The sequence below is a fragment of the Centropristis striata genome, chromosome 12 (assembly GCF_030273125.1).
Source record: "Centropristis striata isolate RG_2023a ecotype Rhode Island chromosome 12, C.striata_1.0, whole genome shotgun sequence".
Lineage (NCBI taxonomy): Eukaryota > Metazoa > Chordata > Actinopteri > Perciformes > Serranidae > Centropristis > Centropristis striata.
Window position 1 is genome coordinate 22243789 of NC_081528.1, and position 18186 is coordinate 22261974.

An 18186-nucleotide genomic window follows, 5' to 3' on the forward strand; every position below is an offset into this window, starting at 1 on the left:
AGAAGAAGAGAAAGAGGGAGGGAGGGGGAAGAACTGTGCAAGCACTGAGGACATGGTGCCAACCAGAGAGGCCCACCGTGCCTCAGTCCCATCTCTCCAGCTGAGGGCTTTGATTCGCCTGATTGTCTCCAATATTGAGACACACAATAAACACAACACTTGGCCGCCATTTGCAATTCTAATCAGTCCCTCTCAACCGGCCTGGACAACCCAGCTACAGCCCTCTGGGATATCACTCATCTGACTGCAAAATAATGACACAATCATCGCCATGGCTACGCTCCTACTGCATCCCATGAGCAGCGGCACGGGGAGGATATTAATACACAGGAGTGCTCAGAGGACTAAATGAATTAGCCAGGAGATTAGCTAGATACCAGGTTAATGAATGTGCCACGCATGCAACTTCTACCGTCTAGCATTTGGGGAGTGTTCACACCCCCCACCCCCCTAAAAACCACTAGCGGTAAGTCGGCGGGCTCACAGGTCCACACCTGCTTCTGCAGGGCATGCTGCAACACGATTTTAATAAACCATCTTCTTTCAACATGCTGACTATGTAAACTCTCCCTGATTGTTTCTCGATAAAGCAGCAAGTTGCAACTTTCCACCGTCTGATTTTGACATGCTGTGAAGTGACGACTAACCAGCATGCAGGCTGCGATATGATCGTTATCTGCCGTAAAATGCTCTTTATGTTAAGAGTATGGGAAATAGTTTGTTTTCAAGATGTTAACAGGCACAAATCAATGTAATTTAGGGCGTTTAAGATAAACTAAAAGATAAAAAAATGATTTATCTTCAACAAAATGTCCCAAAATCATACATCTGTGAATAATAAAAGCCCATCTGTTGGCTGTTCCGGTGCTGTTTTCATTGACTTGACAACATGATGGTAATAGATGCTTGCAGATAAATGAGAGCAAAGTGACATGCAATCATCCACGTTTTAGTGGCCTTGATGTATTTGCTTTAACAGTCACCCGGAAGATGAGAAACTGAAATTTATTTCAGAAAAATAACAGGCACATCTTATGAAAAACTAGCTATTTGACTTGCAAATGATTCAGATGATTCATAACTGCGACTGTGCGTACGTCCAAGTGTGTGTGTGTGTGTGTGTGTGTGTGTGTGTGTGTGTCAGCGCTTGCAGAGGCATGTGAATGACAGCCTGTCAGTGAAAGAGATGTCATTATCCGGCTGATGTCTGTGTGAGTTGTGACCCAGGGCAGGGTCACATCACTAGCAGGGAGCCGACACTGCGGACAGGAAACATTACTTTCTGATTTCCCACTAGAGGGGAAACACTCTTGTCACAATCTGCAATGCCACCGTTCGACCTCCTTTAGAGGTTACAGCAATATGCGCTTAAAAAAAAGTGTGTGAGTGCAGCACACTCACGACAAAAGCATGAAAGATACTTATCACACAACCTTTTTTTTTTGTAGAAACAACATAGAGGGGATTTTTTGTCTTTGTTCAAAGAGGCCTTGAAGAGAGGAGTTTTAGCAAACCTCTCCCCTCCCTGTCCTTAGCCTTTGACTTTTTCTGTGTTACAACAATACAGGGGTTTAGTTCAGTGTCCTGCAGTCGATCTGTTAGGGCGCTGATAAGAGAAGCTGATGGATAGGTTTAATCAGCCGAGCCCAGGGATCAAGACCATGGGACAGATCAATCAAATGCTGTGTGGTTTATAAAAGAAACAGCTTTTATCAGTGTCACAGGGGTCTCTGCTGCACTTTTTTTCCACTCAGGGAAGAAACCAACATTAGCACAATAAACTAAATGGAAAAAATGGAGAAAGTCTCTGAGATGGACCTCCTATCATGGATTGTACGGCTTTCTGGGAGTAAAAGTCAAGCAATTTAAGAGCACTTTTAAGGTAAATCAAAAATATCCTGACTCTCAAGGCCTTTATCATCATATCTAAGTTGCTGCTATAATAATGCAATTTCAAAAAATAATTAACTTTTGATTGCATGTTTTGATCATGATTATTTAATCTTTGCTAATTACCAGTGAAAGGGATCAACAGAGGAATTATTATCTATTATCTATGAATAATAAGTGAGCACAAGAAAAGACTAGAGATTATTTTAATTATTAAAAGATTTTTGTTTACATGAGTCTTGTAGAGCTGAAACACCCGGTTATGTTGAAAATCAAGCATTTTTCAAAAAAAGTATATGAGGAGTTCATTTGCCACAAGAGATTTTGAAAAAAAAAATGAATAAACCTACCACAGTTTAACTGATATTCCTTTGAGCGCACAATAAAATAACATGGTTTATGAAAATTAAAAGATAGAGAGAGGGAGAGATCTTATCAAAACAACCTGACACCAGTTCAACATAAATTTCCTCGCTTGCATAAAAAAATAACTGATTTAGGAAAATAGATTAATCAGGGAGAGCAGTTTTTGCAAATGAACCCTTCATATTCAAATTCAAGCCTAACCTTGGGAACACTTCAAATTCTTCCGAACTTTCAAGACTTTGTGTGTTGAAAGCTGCACTAACTTATGTGAGAATAAATGCAGTGAGAAAAGGCGCGGTACAAATGAAAAAGCCACATCTGTAATCACTACACGGAGACTATTAAACGCCCAACTCTCCGACAAAGCATAAAGCTAAAAGTCCCTGGTCTCTAACATAGTAAACACCTCCTGACAAAAACTGAAATAAAACTGCAACTAAAACCCCTTCTGAAACATAAAAAACTTCACTGAAAACTCGCACTGAAATCAAAAAGGGAACACAACAAACAATAGATCTCCATATGAGAGAGCGCGAGGCGGCGTTTTAACTAGGACACGGTGTTTTTTAATACACAGCTGCCTCCTGAGTCTTAAAAGCGGCTTCTTATCAGAGAATATTTGAGTGACAAGTCTATTCTCTGCTTACAATCTGGGCTCATGATTGTTAAAGACAGCTACACATGTCCCATCCAATCCAAGACAAATTAGCTGCTCTTTCTTTCCTCCCTTGGATGGGAGATCTTATCCAGGCGGACATGCTTAAGTTGTCAGTGGGTTTCTAAAACCCATATTGAACAGCATATTGACTGATGCAATCGCGGAGACACACATCATTAGGCTCATTAACAGTGAATGTAAAAGGGGAGGACGGCCTAACTGGTGTAGCGGGAGTCTGTGTCTCCTCTGATAACACTCGCCTTTAACAAGCAGAGCGCGGGCAAGATGCAGGCTGTCGGTATTAAAATGAAATGTGTGTGTGTGATATGTGTGCTAATAAATAGCTTGTTTGACATGATGCTATTCTCATTCACACAGTTTGCTCTGTGATAACCGGGCGGATTGTGGCCTCGTAAAGACGCTCCATGTGTTGTTTTAGGAAGCCATTACAAACTGGGCCGTCTCCATTACAAGGGCTATCTGATCATTATTACCGCCATCTGTAAAGCACACTCAAACCTTACCCTGCCAGCCACAGCTGCACACACACACACACACACACACATAGGCTACCTTCCTTCCTACTGGTATAAGTGTGCGCCCAAACGTGACACAGCGGCTGTTCCGTCGTCACATTGCGGCTTTGGGGTCAACACGTTTTTAGTCCAACCTACTTAAACGACACTGTGTCTCTTCGCAAAGGCCGAATCCACACAGCCGTGCAATGCAATCGCAATCTTTCCAGCCAGAACTGCCCCGCACCCTTCAAAGGCTCATCACAGGACGCACATCTAATGCAGAGAGAAGGCCGGTTAAAGCCTCAGCCAGGCACGCTGCTTTGAAGCGACTGCTCCAGCCCCTCCAATAGGAGCCAAATCATTTCCCTTCCCTCTACCATTCCATTGTGCAGGAGGTGCACCAGGCGGCTCTATTTGGTGGCCGCATGTGGGGCGCCTTCAAGGATCACGCCACTCCATTCCAGAGCAGGGCCACTACAGGAAATGAGCCTCTCCCGGATGCACAGGGGCTTCTCGACAATAAATATATTCATGCATTCATGTATATTTCAAATAAGAATTTGACTCAGGCCCCGCATAATGCACATGCAAGGTTCCGACTCCGGGATTCTTGACATGCACGAGGTGCTACAATCAGAAGTGTATAAATAAATCAGAAAATGCAGCAAACAGAGCTACTAAAAGCAAGCAACACAGGCCTGGGCTCCGGAGCGGCGGAGAAAGGACTCGCAAAGGTTTGTCTGCAAAGAAAAAGCTTTCATCTCGGAGACAGGAGAGGAGAAGAGAGGAGTGATGTGGTGGAGGTTCAGGCTGTCATGTTTCACAGTGGGGGGACTTGAGAGACGGATGAGAATAGCTAAAAGTAGTCAAAGTTTTTAGAGCAAAGGGGGGAAATAGAAGATGAGACAGCAGAGCACGGAACGAGCGGCGCACATTAAGATTAGCGAGTTAAAATCACAGTGTGAAATATTATATTACGGAGCCTTAAGAGGAAAAACTACCACGGTTACTCATTAAATCGAGTCAACGCAACGCCGTCGGTCTTATTCTCTGCATAGTTCATAAAGCGAGCAGAGAGAGGTTTAGGATATCGTGTTTGCTTTAGCAGACCTTCGCTCCTATTTCCAATATCGGAGAGATGAGAGGCTTCCATGGCCAAGCACATCATGGGGGAGAATAAACACACATCTGATGGGAAACATGTGTGTGGGAGATGAAACGGCCTCCCTCTTATGAATAGGATGAAATATAGACCTGTGTCCTGCTGCGCACCAATCACGACCGTAAGAACTCGGCGTGGAGGGGAAACGGCAGACCCCCGACAGACTCTCTCACTCAACACACACACACAAGCTGCCAATATGGCCATTCTGGAGCGGATTCATGTGGAGGCCAGAGTCTGACAGTGACATCTCCATTCACTCTTGAATTCTTTTTCTCTTCCCCAACATGCATGGACACACACACACACACTCTCACAGAGGAGCCAGAGGCCATGGGAGGAGGAGCAGCGCCGGGGCATGAAAAAAGCCTTTCTCCCTGCCGTGGGTCTCTGTGGGGTTTAGCATGGCATTATGGGAAGATTAGACTTTAGAGTGCTCTACTATCTGATGTCATTGTTGGTTTTACGTTGTCTGGTTGGCTTGTGGAACTCGGACCTGATGGCAGGCACATTGCTCTCTGAACAAAATGCTCTGTCGTGATTGATTGCAGGTTCCTATTGTATCTGTCTGGTATGGGCTCTATTGGAAGAAGAATTAGTTAGACAAAAACTCACGGAAAACGCTCCACATCTGACTCCATCAATCAAGTCAGCAATCAAAATAATTCAATTAAGAGACTTAAATCCCGCTGGCTTACGAGTCCCTGCTCCAATAGCCCAGAGACAAACTCAATTTACTGACAATCCATACATGATAGCATTAACTCCACTTTAAGGCTCAAATCTTTTTCCATTACTTACATTTTCTCAATATCAAGGGAAATGCAAAGGAAACAGCTGAGTTATACTGTTTACTTAGGGAGAGGAGTACTCGGAAAAAATTAAATAAACAAGAGGAGCTTTAAATACATAATAAAATTGCAGACAGGCTGGCCAGACATCTAAACTAATTTGCAAGTTGTTTAGAAGGACTCATTTGCAAAACACAGAAACTTTAGAAATGTTTTTTATAGATCTGGTAAATGGCTGTGCATCAGAGATGCAGGATTGTGGAAAGACTGGGAGAGGGAGGTCGCTGAATATGTGTGTAATTGTCTTTTTCCCCCCGTTTCCGAGGTGTGAAAGGGAATGCAGGGTTGCACTGGGGTGTCCCAGGGAGAGGCGATTGAAGCGTCAGTCACAGCTGCCACACAGAGCCCCGGCGCGCAGCAAATCCCAGGACCGGCCCTCGTGGGCGGAGGGGCCGGGGCCGGGCCTGGGAGCAGCGGGAGTCCCACAGGCCTTTTCTTCCAACTCCTCTCACCAAGCACAAGGGGGACTGGGATCACGCTGGGAGTTTGCTTAGAAAAGGCTGAGCCAAGACTTGGCAGAATGGGTTAACGGAGGCATGCATGCACACTCACTCACACACACACACTCGCATTCTTTTAAGGCTGTCTGTCTTGCCTGTGGGCATGGTGGGAAAAAGATGAAGTAGGGGAAAAAAATCAGAGATAAATCAAACTTCCAGTTAACATCATTTACACACATACACACACACACACACACACACACACACACACACAGGGTAAGAAAGGGACTTCTCAAACAAGATTACTGGAGAAATGAGTGGTTTTTGCTTGATGCCTGGGGAGCCTAATAGTGGTAAAGTCCTGAGGATTATACACTGTGCCATTTCCATGCTCGCCCCTAATAGTCTCCATGTCCTGCCTCTGTGTGCCATAGATGGATTATGATGCTTTATAATTAACATGGGGGAGGGGGGATGTTACAGACCGCCCATCTGCCACACTGACACACTTACGGTGGGGTATCCCTCGGGAAAAGGGGCCGCTACCACACTATTCCATTACTTTATCATTCTATCATTCTATTATCCTACCACTCCATTCAATTACACTGTCACTCCATTAGTGTACTCATAACAGTGAACAAAGCGCTCCATGATGATCATTAATGATATGTTCAGAGCTGGTTGGGTATGGTCATGCCTCATCCCCTGTCTACTTGTAAAATATTATCTGTTGCTAAAAAGTAAAGCTCACTTTAGTTCCACTTAAAGAGCCACGGGTAAGTGGTTCAACAGTCCCCATGACAAATTATATTATATTATATTATATTATAATATATTATATTATATTATATTATATTATATTATATTATATTATATTATATTATATTATATTATATTTTTACTTGAGTGACAAAAAATGATTTTTGGAATTGAAAAGAATATTTCTATATGTAGAAGTTCATCATTTACCTTGGAAAGTTTGATGCAAGTTTCACATAAAATAAAGTCCACTTGCTCACTTTTTCCAGAGCTTTCAACAGCATGTCATGGTCTTCCTCAGCAGATAGTTGCAGATGATTCATGAAAAGACTGCTGATAAAGCTGATAAAATGACTATTAAAATGAGTGGATTTTGATTTAAAAAAAAAAAAATCTAATATACTTTCCTGTAAAATTACTAAGGCCAGTATGTTGAGTTAAGATTTCATGTATGTTAACACCTTAAATACTTTCAGAAAAAGTTTTTAAAGTAACTAGAAAAGAGTTTCAAGCTCTGGATAAATCTTGTAAACTTACAACTAAAACTAGTAAGTGGACCTTGAGTTTTTTTTGTCTAATATACTTTTTGTAGGCTGAAATTTCCAGAAAAATCTAGAAAATTACTACTAAAGTTAGTAAAAGTTGTACTACTAAAAAGGGTAAGTGGACCTTTAATTAAGATTATTTGTGTAAAATAAAAGTTCCAGAAAAACTAAATACTAAAAAACTACTAAATAATTAATAAATAAACCTTGTGTGTAATATACTTTTTGTATGTTAAAAGCTCCAGAAAAAGCTACAGATAGTTAATGGGTTTGTAAAAAAAGTTTTATACATTTTTTTTGTAATTTTGTAGATACCATTGAAAAAAATACTACTACAGCAAGTGCCATTTTGTTGTTCAGCACAAAGGTAGAAAAAGTTGTCAACACTTTCATCATAATTTCACAACCTGAATTTTACATCAAACCTGTGACATTTTTACATATTAATAAACATACACTCCTGGCCCTGTGCCACTGCAGTGTTTGTGGCTCCCTCAGCCCCTTCCCTACAGTCCTGGCACACTAAATTCAAACCTCCCACAAAAGTCTTTGGAGTTCCACAAACTGGGGGAAACAGATCCCTTGCTGCCTGTATGTCGCTGACAACTCATGACGTCTTAAAGAACTTGTAGTGCAGCTGGCTGTTAAGGTTGCCTGCCCGCTGTTTGGGCCCTGGCGTCTGATGAGGTCTGCCTCCGCTGCACAGAGGGGTTCTCTGAGAAAGAGTTAAGTCTATGAGGTCAGTCCAGAGGAGGAGGTTACGAGTTCCCGAGTCGGAGCCGCAGGGGTAATGGTTTTAGAGATGGCTGTCACACAGATCCGTTCCACTGTCCAACACCGCCGCTGATCTCCACCAATCCAAGTCCGCTCGCTTTTCAATCGCTCAACTTTCTCTCTCTGTCCCCCTTTCTTCTTTTCTCCCTCTCTTTCCCCCTCGCACTGACACATGGAAGTAATCTGGGAGCTCTACGCCGGACTGAAAGGATGTGCGGTTGAGCCCGGGGCTGCGTTTCAACGCTCTACATTAGCTTCCTTTCCTCTCCTGTTTAATCCCCTTATTTTCAACTGCTCTTATGTAAAAGAACTAAGATGGCAAACAAAAGGCAGACTTTTCCCCGCTTTTGCCCAACTTTTTTTCTTCTCCCCAAACTTCCTGTAACTCTGCATCCCTACATTTTCACTTGCGTCAGGCGACGAGAAGAAAAACTTTGAGGGAATCTTTCCAGCAGCCTGTGCCTCTGCTTGGCAGAGCTGGGAGCTGATGGGAACTTCCTGGTTGCTGCCAGCCAGGCCTCCTTCTAATGAAGCCGGGTCGCTAACTGGCTGTAAGGCAGCCACTGTTCAGCCACTCCACACTCGTCCACCGCTCGGCCCTCGACACTTTCACAGGGGCACACTGGCACGCTTCTAACACTTCCTTAATGCTCCTCTGTGGCTGGACAAAGAACAATGGCACACTGACATGCACTCTCAAGCACTCATTCACTTCCATAAGCTCATACTTATCCCTTTCATATGAGTTTTAGTGTCTTTTAATTGGAGCATGAACAGAGAAATGAAGCAAAATGTAACTCTCCATTTGATTTGCAATTTATTTGACAAAATAATTGGACTTGAAATTACCACACCGAATGAAAGGCAACACTTCCAATACTTTGAGTTTGTTTTGGCCCACTTCAATTAATGTGGTTTTATTACCGAAACAATTATTCTGAGTGGAACAAAGTTTCAACAAGTTTGTAATTGTTTTTCTGACTCACAGCAGACAATCTAAGCCAATGTCTGTCACGCCTATGTGACTGTTTCAAACTCTGGTTCTCAGGATTAACATGTATTTCAGATAGGTCTGCAACTAACAATTATTTTCATTACTTATTTATCTGTCTATTATTTTAATGGTGAAATGATTAGTCAATTAGTCTATGAAATCATTAAAAAGGTTCCCATGACAATTTCTTGGAGCCAAAGGTCACACACTGTTATGAATTCAAATGTTTATAAAACAAACAGAACCATGGAAAATTCTCACATTATGTGGGCAAAGTTGTGGAAAAAGTATTCAGATCATTTATTTCATTAAAGTACTAACACCACACTGTGAAATGACTCCACTACAAGTAAAAACCCTGCATTCAAAACTGACTGAAGTAAAAGTACAAAAGTATCAGCATCAAAATGTAAAGTATCAAAAGTAAAAGTACTCGTTATACAGAATGGACCCACTCTTTTTATATATACTCGAAATACTGGATTATAATTATTGATGCATTTATGTAAGCAGCATTTTAATTTTCTCAAGGTAGGGCTCATTTTTACTCCTTAATATACTGTTATGAGGTTTCATTTTTTTTAAAAGCTTAATCACTTCAAATTTATCATGTTTTTATGTAAAATCTCGACCTGAAAAAGTAACTAAAGCTGGCAGCTAAATGTAGTGGAGTAAAAGTATAAATACTCAAGTAAAGTACACAGTAAATGTACTTACTTTCCACCACTGCATTAGACAGTATACATTTGTAAGAATTAATCTTGGGGATCTGATTTTTTTAAGAGTGAATTCAACCACTTTTAAGTTTTTTTTTAATATCTTTTTGGTTTACATAAGTAGATGTGTTGAAAATCAACTATTTATATTCCAACCTTGAGAACACAGTTGCCAAAATTAAATTAAAAAATGTGTCTTTACACTGTGGCATCTCTCTGTGGTTGTATAAACAGGATTGCTGCATCAATGTGATGAAGAATCTCAATGTGTCAGCCTTTTAATTCCCTGGATAAACCTGAACAGAAACCCAGACATTCCTGTCTGGTAAGTTTATCCATAAATGGTTTCACAACTGAGTTTCTAGAAATTATGAAACATCACAATATATATAGATAAAAAGATTTTATCAGCTGCCTAGCCCCTGATTGAAAATTAAAGCTGATTGTTTTTGACGAGCAAACTGATTAAATCTTTTCAGCTCTTCTTCCAGCTGACTCACTGCACTCAGCTGCTGTCCCAGTTGTGAATCCTTACATGTGTCCTGAAAGGAAACCAACTGGAACTGTGGGTCACGAGGGCCAGTTGGGATCTAATGCATGCACACACACGCAAAAAAAAAAATTAGCTGCAAATGCTCCCGCAGCCGACGACCGAAACTGGGTTTAATGTGCACGACTGGTTGAATATAAAGAAATGAACGCATCAATAACACACAAAAAGCAGAATGATCAGCTTTCAGTGATGTGGCAGCCAAACCACCAGCGGATAAAGTGAGTCCATCTGGAGCTGAAACCATGATGGAAAAACTGCATTTTTTTCCTCCTTAAAATAACCTAAATCGCTGCGAGCCCTTTTCTGGGCCCAGGTGCCTCTCGAAGATAACCAAATGAAGAGTCTGTCGCTACACACCGCTGAAACAACAGACATGTCGACACAGAAGTGCACACACACATAAAAGCAAACGCAGCTGTCCTCAGAGTGAGACACAGGGTGCCTTTACAGCACCATGGGCCAGTTGCTTTCCACAAGTATTTCTTATTGGTCAGCCCCTCTCTCTTTCTCTCTGAGTGGGGCTCAGGCTCTGAATCCTCTCTGTGTGTAATGAGATCTTTATCAGAGGGAAACACGATCAGAGTCGAAAGGGGGGAGAGAGAGGGGGAGTCGGGGAAGCAGGGAGAGAGAAGGTGTATCGTAAGGGGTAAAGGGGCAGGCAGCAGGGGAGAAACAAAAACAGGCCTCTGACCCTCTCAGCAGTGACCCACACTGCAGCGGGCGGCAGAGGGGAGCGCACCAAATCCTGTTCCTGCCCCAGTCCTGCAGTTTCATCCCAGTCTCGTTCAACAGGTTGCGGCGGTTTCACGTTTTTTTTTTCCTGTTTGTTTTTTTAAGCCCCGGCTGAAAATCCTCGTTATTTTTAAATGTCAGCTTAGTGAAGCGTTTCTGAACACCAATTTGCAGGAGTCAAAAGGTTTCCCTGAGAACAAACTTTTTAAAAATTGATAACATCTGGTTCTAAAAACAAAGATAAGGCGGAGGTTTGTTTTTTCCTAATTACCTCACAGGAAAAACCATTTTCCCCCCAATTATCTTATCGGGGGGAAAAAAGCTAATTATGAAAACAAAACTTGAACTTTAATCAGGTCTCTGTGCACCTACTCTGCTAATAGCAGCCAAATAAAATTAGAATGTTGTGAATATGTTTACGGCTTTCCCACACTTTTTCACAAGAGATCACTTTTTAAGCATGTTTCAAGGTGCTTTTTTAAGCTTTTCCAGCAACTTACAACTATGGTAAAAAAAAAAAAAAACATATTTATATACAGTAAATACAGTATATCAGTCTACTTATTATTTCACTTCTTCATCACATTAAATGAGATGTTATTGTGTTATAAACAGCCAAAACTGTTTTGTGGCAGCATTCTACAGAATTGTGAGAAATTGAAGACATTTTAAAAGCAAAATTCAAGCATTTTTGGGCACTATCAAGGTACCTAAATCCAAAATTTTCAGGCTCATTAAGGCTCTTTTATTTATATATACATATAAATAAATAAATTATGTCTGTGGGTGTGAAGTCATTTACACCCACAGCAATCGATGTACATTGACACTTTATTTTATCAGCTGTTTAAATTAACTTTTATTGTAGATCATGATTATTTAATGCCTGCTTACATCCTGAGAAGGGATCGACAGGGGACTTAGCTATTAGCTAGCCTCTGTCGAAGACGCCAGGACACAACTAACACATGTTCGGCAAGGTTGATTCATTTGAAATATACAGAGATTTTTGGTTTATATGGGTAAGTTAGAAGATCAAACACTACATTATGTTGAAAATTACACATTTTACAAGGAGTATATTTAAATTTAAGCACATTCCTAAACTTGATTTTTTTCAAAACCACCAAGTTTCATATTTCAAAGTGTGTTTGTAAGAGACTTAGCATCAGTGGTGGAATGTAAGGAAGTAGATTTACTGAAGTACTGTACTTAAGTACAATTTTGAGTCTTTACTTGAGTATTTCCACATATGTAACTTTATACTTCTAATATTGTACTTGTAACTCCAACATTTAGCTGACAGCTTTAGTTTCATGGTAGGTCCAAATTTAACATAAAAAACATGATCAATTTAAAATTGTTACGTATTTTTATAAATTAAACCACATAAAAGTATATCAAGTAGTTAAAAATAGCACTACCTTGACAACAGTAAATTAAAAATTGCATAAATGCATCAAAAATAATAATACAGTAATATATTTGGACAATCTGAGTGGGGCCATTCAGCATTCAAGCAATTGTACTTTTGATACTTTAAGTACATTTTGATGCTGATACTGTTGTACTTTTACTTCAGTAAGTTTTGAATGCAGGACGTTTACTTGTAGTGGAGTAATTTCACAGTCCAATACTTTTTCCACCACTGCTTGGTATCCTTTATAACCTACATCTCAAGCATTTTCAAGCACTTTTTTCAACATCCGAGCACTTCGAAATTCTTGAAAACACCAGAATAAAAAAAATTCAAGTAGGGTTGCACAAAATATAATTTCAGAATGTGCAACAGTCACATCACAGGACATGCAATGTCAAGTAAGACAAATTAATTAAAACGTGATGCAACTGTTTGATGCAGAAGGAAAACTCACACGGGTCTCATCTGCCATGACTAAATCAGTTGTTCCCATTAACTGCAGTCCAAGTAGGCTCGGCACATAATATTTGTACACTTTTTAGTGGATGCGGCCCACAGAGTCTGTCTGAGGGATTGAACTGGTTGGTTCAGGGTCACCAGCTTGGTGTGGGAGGATTCGCTCTTAAAGTTACCAGATTGATGCATTTTAAATAAAAAATGTACAAAACTGAAGGCTATTTTTTCCATATCACAGGTTTTTTTTCCCAGTCTCGTGCTACCCTAAATTCAAGTGTTTTCAAGAATTTCAAGCATCAGTAGAAACACTTTATTTAACAATAAACTTGCCACCTCATCATTTCTACGTTTTTTTCTCTCTTTAGAAAAGTACTTAGGAAAAAAAAAGTTTGCTAAATGTCACTGTACTAATCGAATCCAGTTTAATCATCATCCCAGAACCTTTAAACTGTGCAGTCACATTATAAACCAAAGCAGCCAACTGTTAAACTGTGAGCCAGGCAGCTGAGGTCAACGACCAGCAAAATAAGATGAGTAAGTAAAGACCCACAGCAACACAGGCTTTAGCTGACTTTTATCAACACAAACGCCTCTCTCTTTCTCCCTCTCTCTCCCCATTTGCTTTTTTTCTCCTGTTTTTACCCGACACAGGGGCCAAAAAATGTCTGCAAACCGTTTCCAAGCCTCACCGAAACGCGAGGAGTTCAAAATCAGTGCAGAAGACTCCTGGCCAGCCCGTGGCTTTATCCTCGCCGTTTTTTTCTGAGGTGTGCGAGTTTATTTTCCACCTCTCTTCCCATCATTTTTGTTTGTCTCCTAAGCTGCTGCAAACAGGCTGTGTGGTAGCTACGGGGTCATGAGGTAAATATTAGCTAAGGAGGGTTAGAGGACGTGCAGGAACCACTCATAGCAACCTTGTCAGATTATCATTAAATTGGCATCCCTGCAGAATTCCTTCACACAGTGAGTGTCTGTGTGTGTGTGTGTGTGTGTGTGTGTGTGTGTGTGTGTGTGTGTGTGTGTGTGTGTGTGTGCGCGTGCATTGCTGTGCAAGCTTCAGCCAAACCGACGGGACGTGATCAGTCATAACAAAGTGACATTTTCGGGCGTAATCCCACTCAGCTAAATGAGAACTAATCCGATTTGCTCTGATCAAATGTTAGACGCTTCTTTACCGGGGCCGAGGACGGTGACACATGCAGCCTTCTCCTGCGAGGCTGCTCCTGCACTCACCCGGCCTCAAATTAAATACCAAAAAAAAGGTCGGATACATCCTGCAGCAAAACTCAGGATGTTTCTCTTACTTCCTACTGCTTCTTCTTCTTCTGTGCAAGACGGCGCTACAGCGATGATGTATGTTGCCTGTTCAAGCACGCTGGGAGGAAATCAATTAAGCAAACCCCAGTTATTGATAATGCAGGAGTTGGGAGTGATAGCATCCTCACATTGAAATCCATAACAGCCGGGACGCTCTGAGGGGATCCTGCACACACATAAAGAAAGAAAAAACACACACTCCATAGCGGCCCAAACCTGCTGGTTTCCTATACTTTGTCTCATAACTCATGGCCTGTAGGGAGGCGCTGGTATTGTTATACTGTGCGTGTATGTGGTACAGTGTGCGAGCAGAGGGCCAGATTAATTTATTAGCTGAGGCAGCAGTGCTCCCCAAAGTGGGAACAGGAAGTAAGACATCGTAAATCTAGATAAGTCACCAGATAGTGTACTGTACATTTCTATAGGCCTCTCTCTGTGTTATCACTATGGAGCAATATATAGGCCAAGACAGGGAGATGGAGTTTAAAACAACAAACAGTGAAGACAGATGCTGATTGCTGTACAAGTATTCTCTTTTTTATTGCCTATCAGACACCGCTGCTGACAGATACATTTCAGAAGAAAAACAGGTTTGTCTTTTGTTATTGCAAAGCCTGCACACAGCAAGATAATTGTCTATTGTTTTCTAAGCGCAGAGCAGCAGGATAATTAGGTTGAGAGAACACTTTGCAGAGTGCATTATTGTTCCACTGTGAACTTTATGAAATATTCGGCCGGCATGGGGATTTTACAAGGAGCCGGGCGGAGAAACAGATGGAGAAATCATCTTCCAATCCCCCTAAAACCAGCGTGGCAACCTTCTAAGACATTCCCTGCAGGTGACATCATCAATCAATAAATGTCTCAGAAGCTTTTTTTTTCTTTAAAATTTGTCTACCCATGACTGACACAGGATGTGGGCTTTTTGTGCATGCTATACATATGTGTGTGTCATATATGTGTCTGATGACGCTCTTTGTTCCACTACCTCTGCAGCTATAGTCAAATAAAAGCTGATGGGCCGTAGTCTCACCATTAGGACCAGGCCACACACACATATCCACACACACTCCAGTGAACATGGCAGCAATATTCATACCCACTGACTGCACAACGAGCTCCTATGACATCTGACATTTGGGGGATAAATCATGGATTCACTTGAATGAGTAAGTTCTAGTTATAAGCTGGTCGAGCTACTCTCCATTTCCCCTCGGTGCAGTGAGCTCAAATGAAGGTCAGCTCTCCTCGGCTCCAGAAATACAGGAGAGGCTTTTTCTTTCCTCCTTTCCCCTCTTTTAGTTTATTTTCCCCTTATGTATGCTTTCCAGCATCATGCAAATGTGGGAGTCAAGTCTAAGTGGGTGATAATTGTTACCAGAGCGTATTTTATTATCAGCAGTCTGGGCTCACTCCGCTTGTTTTGATGGGAATAATATGAATCTTTAGAAAAATGTCTGGCTACAGCTGCTTGCTTTTGAGAAACTTGCCCTTGGTTTGATGTGGGGAAAATGAGCCTGGATCCAAGCCAGGACAATTAAGAAAAATTTAATTCGTTTCATGCATTTGCTTCCTCTGATATGTGAAGCCTTCTTATCACACATTTTTGTGGTGCAAACAGAATTCAAACTTGGAGAGAGAGGGAGTGTGGCCCCCACACAAGAAGGCGAGCTGCCCATGTTTAGGGCTCCAGAGAGGAGAAATATCCTGGACTAAACCTTGGCACACTTTCCTTTGACTTTTAATATCAATTCATCTAATAACACTTAATTATAAGAAATTATAGGGAATAAGTGGGCAAACTCTCACAACTCTGATAGCAGTGACTGAAGTGTCCAAACAGACTTTGCCCTCTGTGTGGTCATAAAAAAAGCATGTGACATTATCATAAATTGCTATAATTAACAGTCTATGATTGTGTTTTAAGTGAGGCCTACTGTACATTGTATAAGCCTGCTCCTACTGTGTTTCTTTGGTGTTGGGAAATCCCCCACTGAGAAATAAATCAACACAAAACTGCACGGCGCAGTTCGAAAAGACAATTAAACCTAAAAGCATGATGTTCTTTTTAACAGAACATTTAACCCAGCTTTGCACACAATGCCAACTTTTCCAGTAATGTTAGTCCACCATTACGCACACACCCAGCGACTTTGGCATGCTTGTACAAATGAAATACGAGACTTACTTGGAATTCTGCGAGCTCCAAATTATAGTCTCCAGCGATTTTGCAGAAGGTAGCGCCGACCTGCACATTAAAATAAAGATCCAGAGGTAATACTTCCAAAAACCGAGTCCCGCCATTCTGATCGGTGAACAGACAGTGAGCCGATAACTCGGAGCGTCGGACGGTGCGCCTGGCAGCCTCTATGTGTGGTTCGCCCGGTGGGAAGGTGAGCAACGATCAGTCGGGAGCATGTGAGGTCGATATCAGATACATGTCCTTCTGTCCGACCTTTTAAAAAAATCTGCTCCAGACCCCCGTGTCCTTGACTGAACTGCGAAAAAAAAGAGAAGCCCCCCGGTTCTTGATCGGATCTGGCAGCCCCGAGTGTCCTGGTTGACCTGTGGCTGAGACAAAAACAGCCCTTCGCGACCTTCCTTACTCTGGAGAGACAAGTCAGCGATGCGATCTCAAGTGCGATCTAACAGATCTGAGCAGTCGCACAGTTTTTTTTAGGAGACAGAATTTTGTAGCGATGCGGCTGCCGATGAAGCGCAGTCTTTTGTCAGAGCTCCCCTGATGGTGTCTGTACCTGTCGCTGTATATAGCCTACAGATGACCACATTCATCCATCAGTCACAACTCCGCAGCACGCTGGGAATCCCGAGGTCCACTTCATTCCAGTGTTATCTTTCACTCCTCCTCCCCCTTTGCTATTCTTCTCCGCGAAAGGATTTGAGTTTCTATTGTAAATATTCCTCCCGGCTCTCAGCGCCGTTCCGCGTGCGTGTTGCGCTCCAGCAGCCTCTAGTCCGACTGGGACATGCTGCGTGTCCGGTGCGTAAATAAACTGTACGTCTCCCTTTGCTCGAATACACAAACACACACAAAGAAAAGTGCCGAGGAAAGGTTAGACCCGCTCACCAGCCCGCTCGGTGCCTCTAAAATCCGCTCGCCAACCTTTCCATGCCGGTATGTTTTTTTTTCTAACCGTGTAAAACACTCTCCGCGCTCCGGTAAGTGCAGCAGCTCGAGCTCAACTGTAACCCGAGCCGAAGAGGAGCGCGGAGGGGGACAGCCCACAGTGCGAGCCGCGGCCAATCACAGCGCTCTGTCCGAACTTGGAAGCAGGAAGCGAAGGCATTTATGGGGACGTGGAGGGGTGGGAGGAGGGAAGGGGGGAGGGAGTCTGTTATTGGGTTGACCCCACATCTCCACCCCCGCCTCCCCCTCCACCACGGCCCGAGCCATCGACCCAAATTGAAATGGACTTTGGAGTTATTCGTCATACTGAAAGCTTTGGTGAGGAAGGCGAGCGTGATAGGCTGTTGGAGCGTGCGTAAAAGTGGCTACAGGAGGAAAACTTTGGCCCCTTTAAACCCGGGGCCTGCTTGTCCCTGTAGATCCAGGACTTAACATGAAAGCCATAACATTCTTATAATATAAACCTATCAAAATCAGCCCATAGGGAATTATAAGTATGTCTGTGGTGGGTGGGATGAATGAATTTGTAATATTTCCCATTTAAACAAGGCTATAATTTCAGTGTTAAAACCTACAGGAATCCTTAGAATTTACTGTATAGAATTACAGTATCTGTTATTTCAGTCCTCTCCATTCTCCTCTTTGAAAGCAATGATGATTAATGGTCTCTTTGGATCTCTTTCTAGTTGTCCCCTTTTGGGATAATGAACTGCTTGAGAACTTAGTCTCCAGTGTCAATAGACAATAGACGGTCGGTAGCCTATAGTCATTGGGCCATTCATTCATTGAGGAAGAAATGCTTGACACATAATTGATCATGTCCATGTCTGTGCCCCCTTTGTGTGTGTATGCGTGTGTGTATGCATGTGTGCGTGTGTGTGTGT

At 42.1% G+C, this 18186-nt stretch overlaps 1 protein-coding gene across 1 annotated transcript in view; it reads right to left on the minus strand.

Moving 5' to 3' along the window:
* Positions 1–17341, minus strand: part of efnb1 (ephrin-B1) — a 68554-nt gene extending 51213 nt beyond the window's left edge. Inside the window, exon 1 of the mRNA XM_059346263.1 lies at positions 16343–17341. Coding sequence (XP_059202246.1) covers positions 16343–16458 — 116 coding nt within the window. The 5' untranslated portion in view covers positions 16459–17341. The remainder of the gene's footprint in view (positions 1–16342) is intronic.
* Positions 17342–18186: the final 845 nt, after the last annotated feature.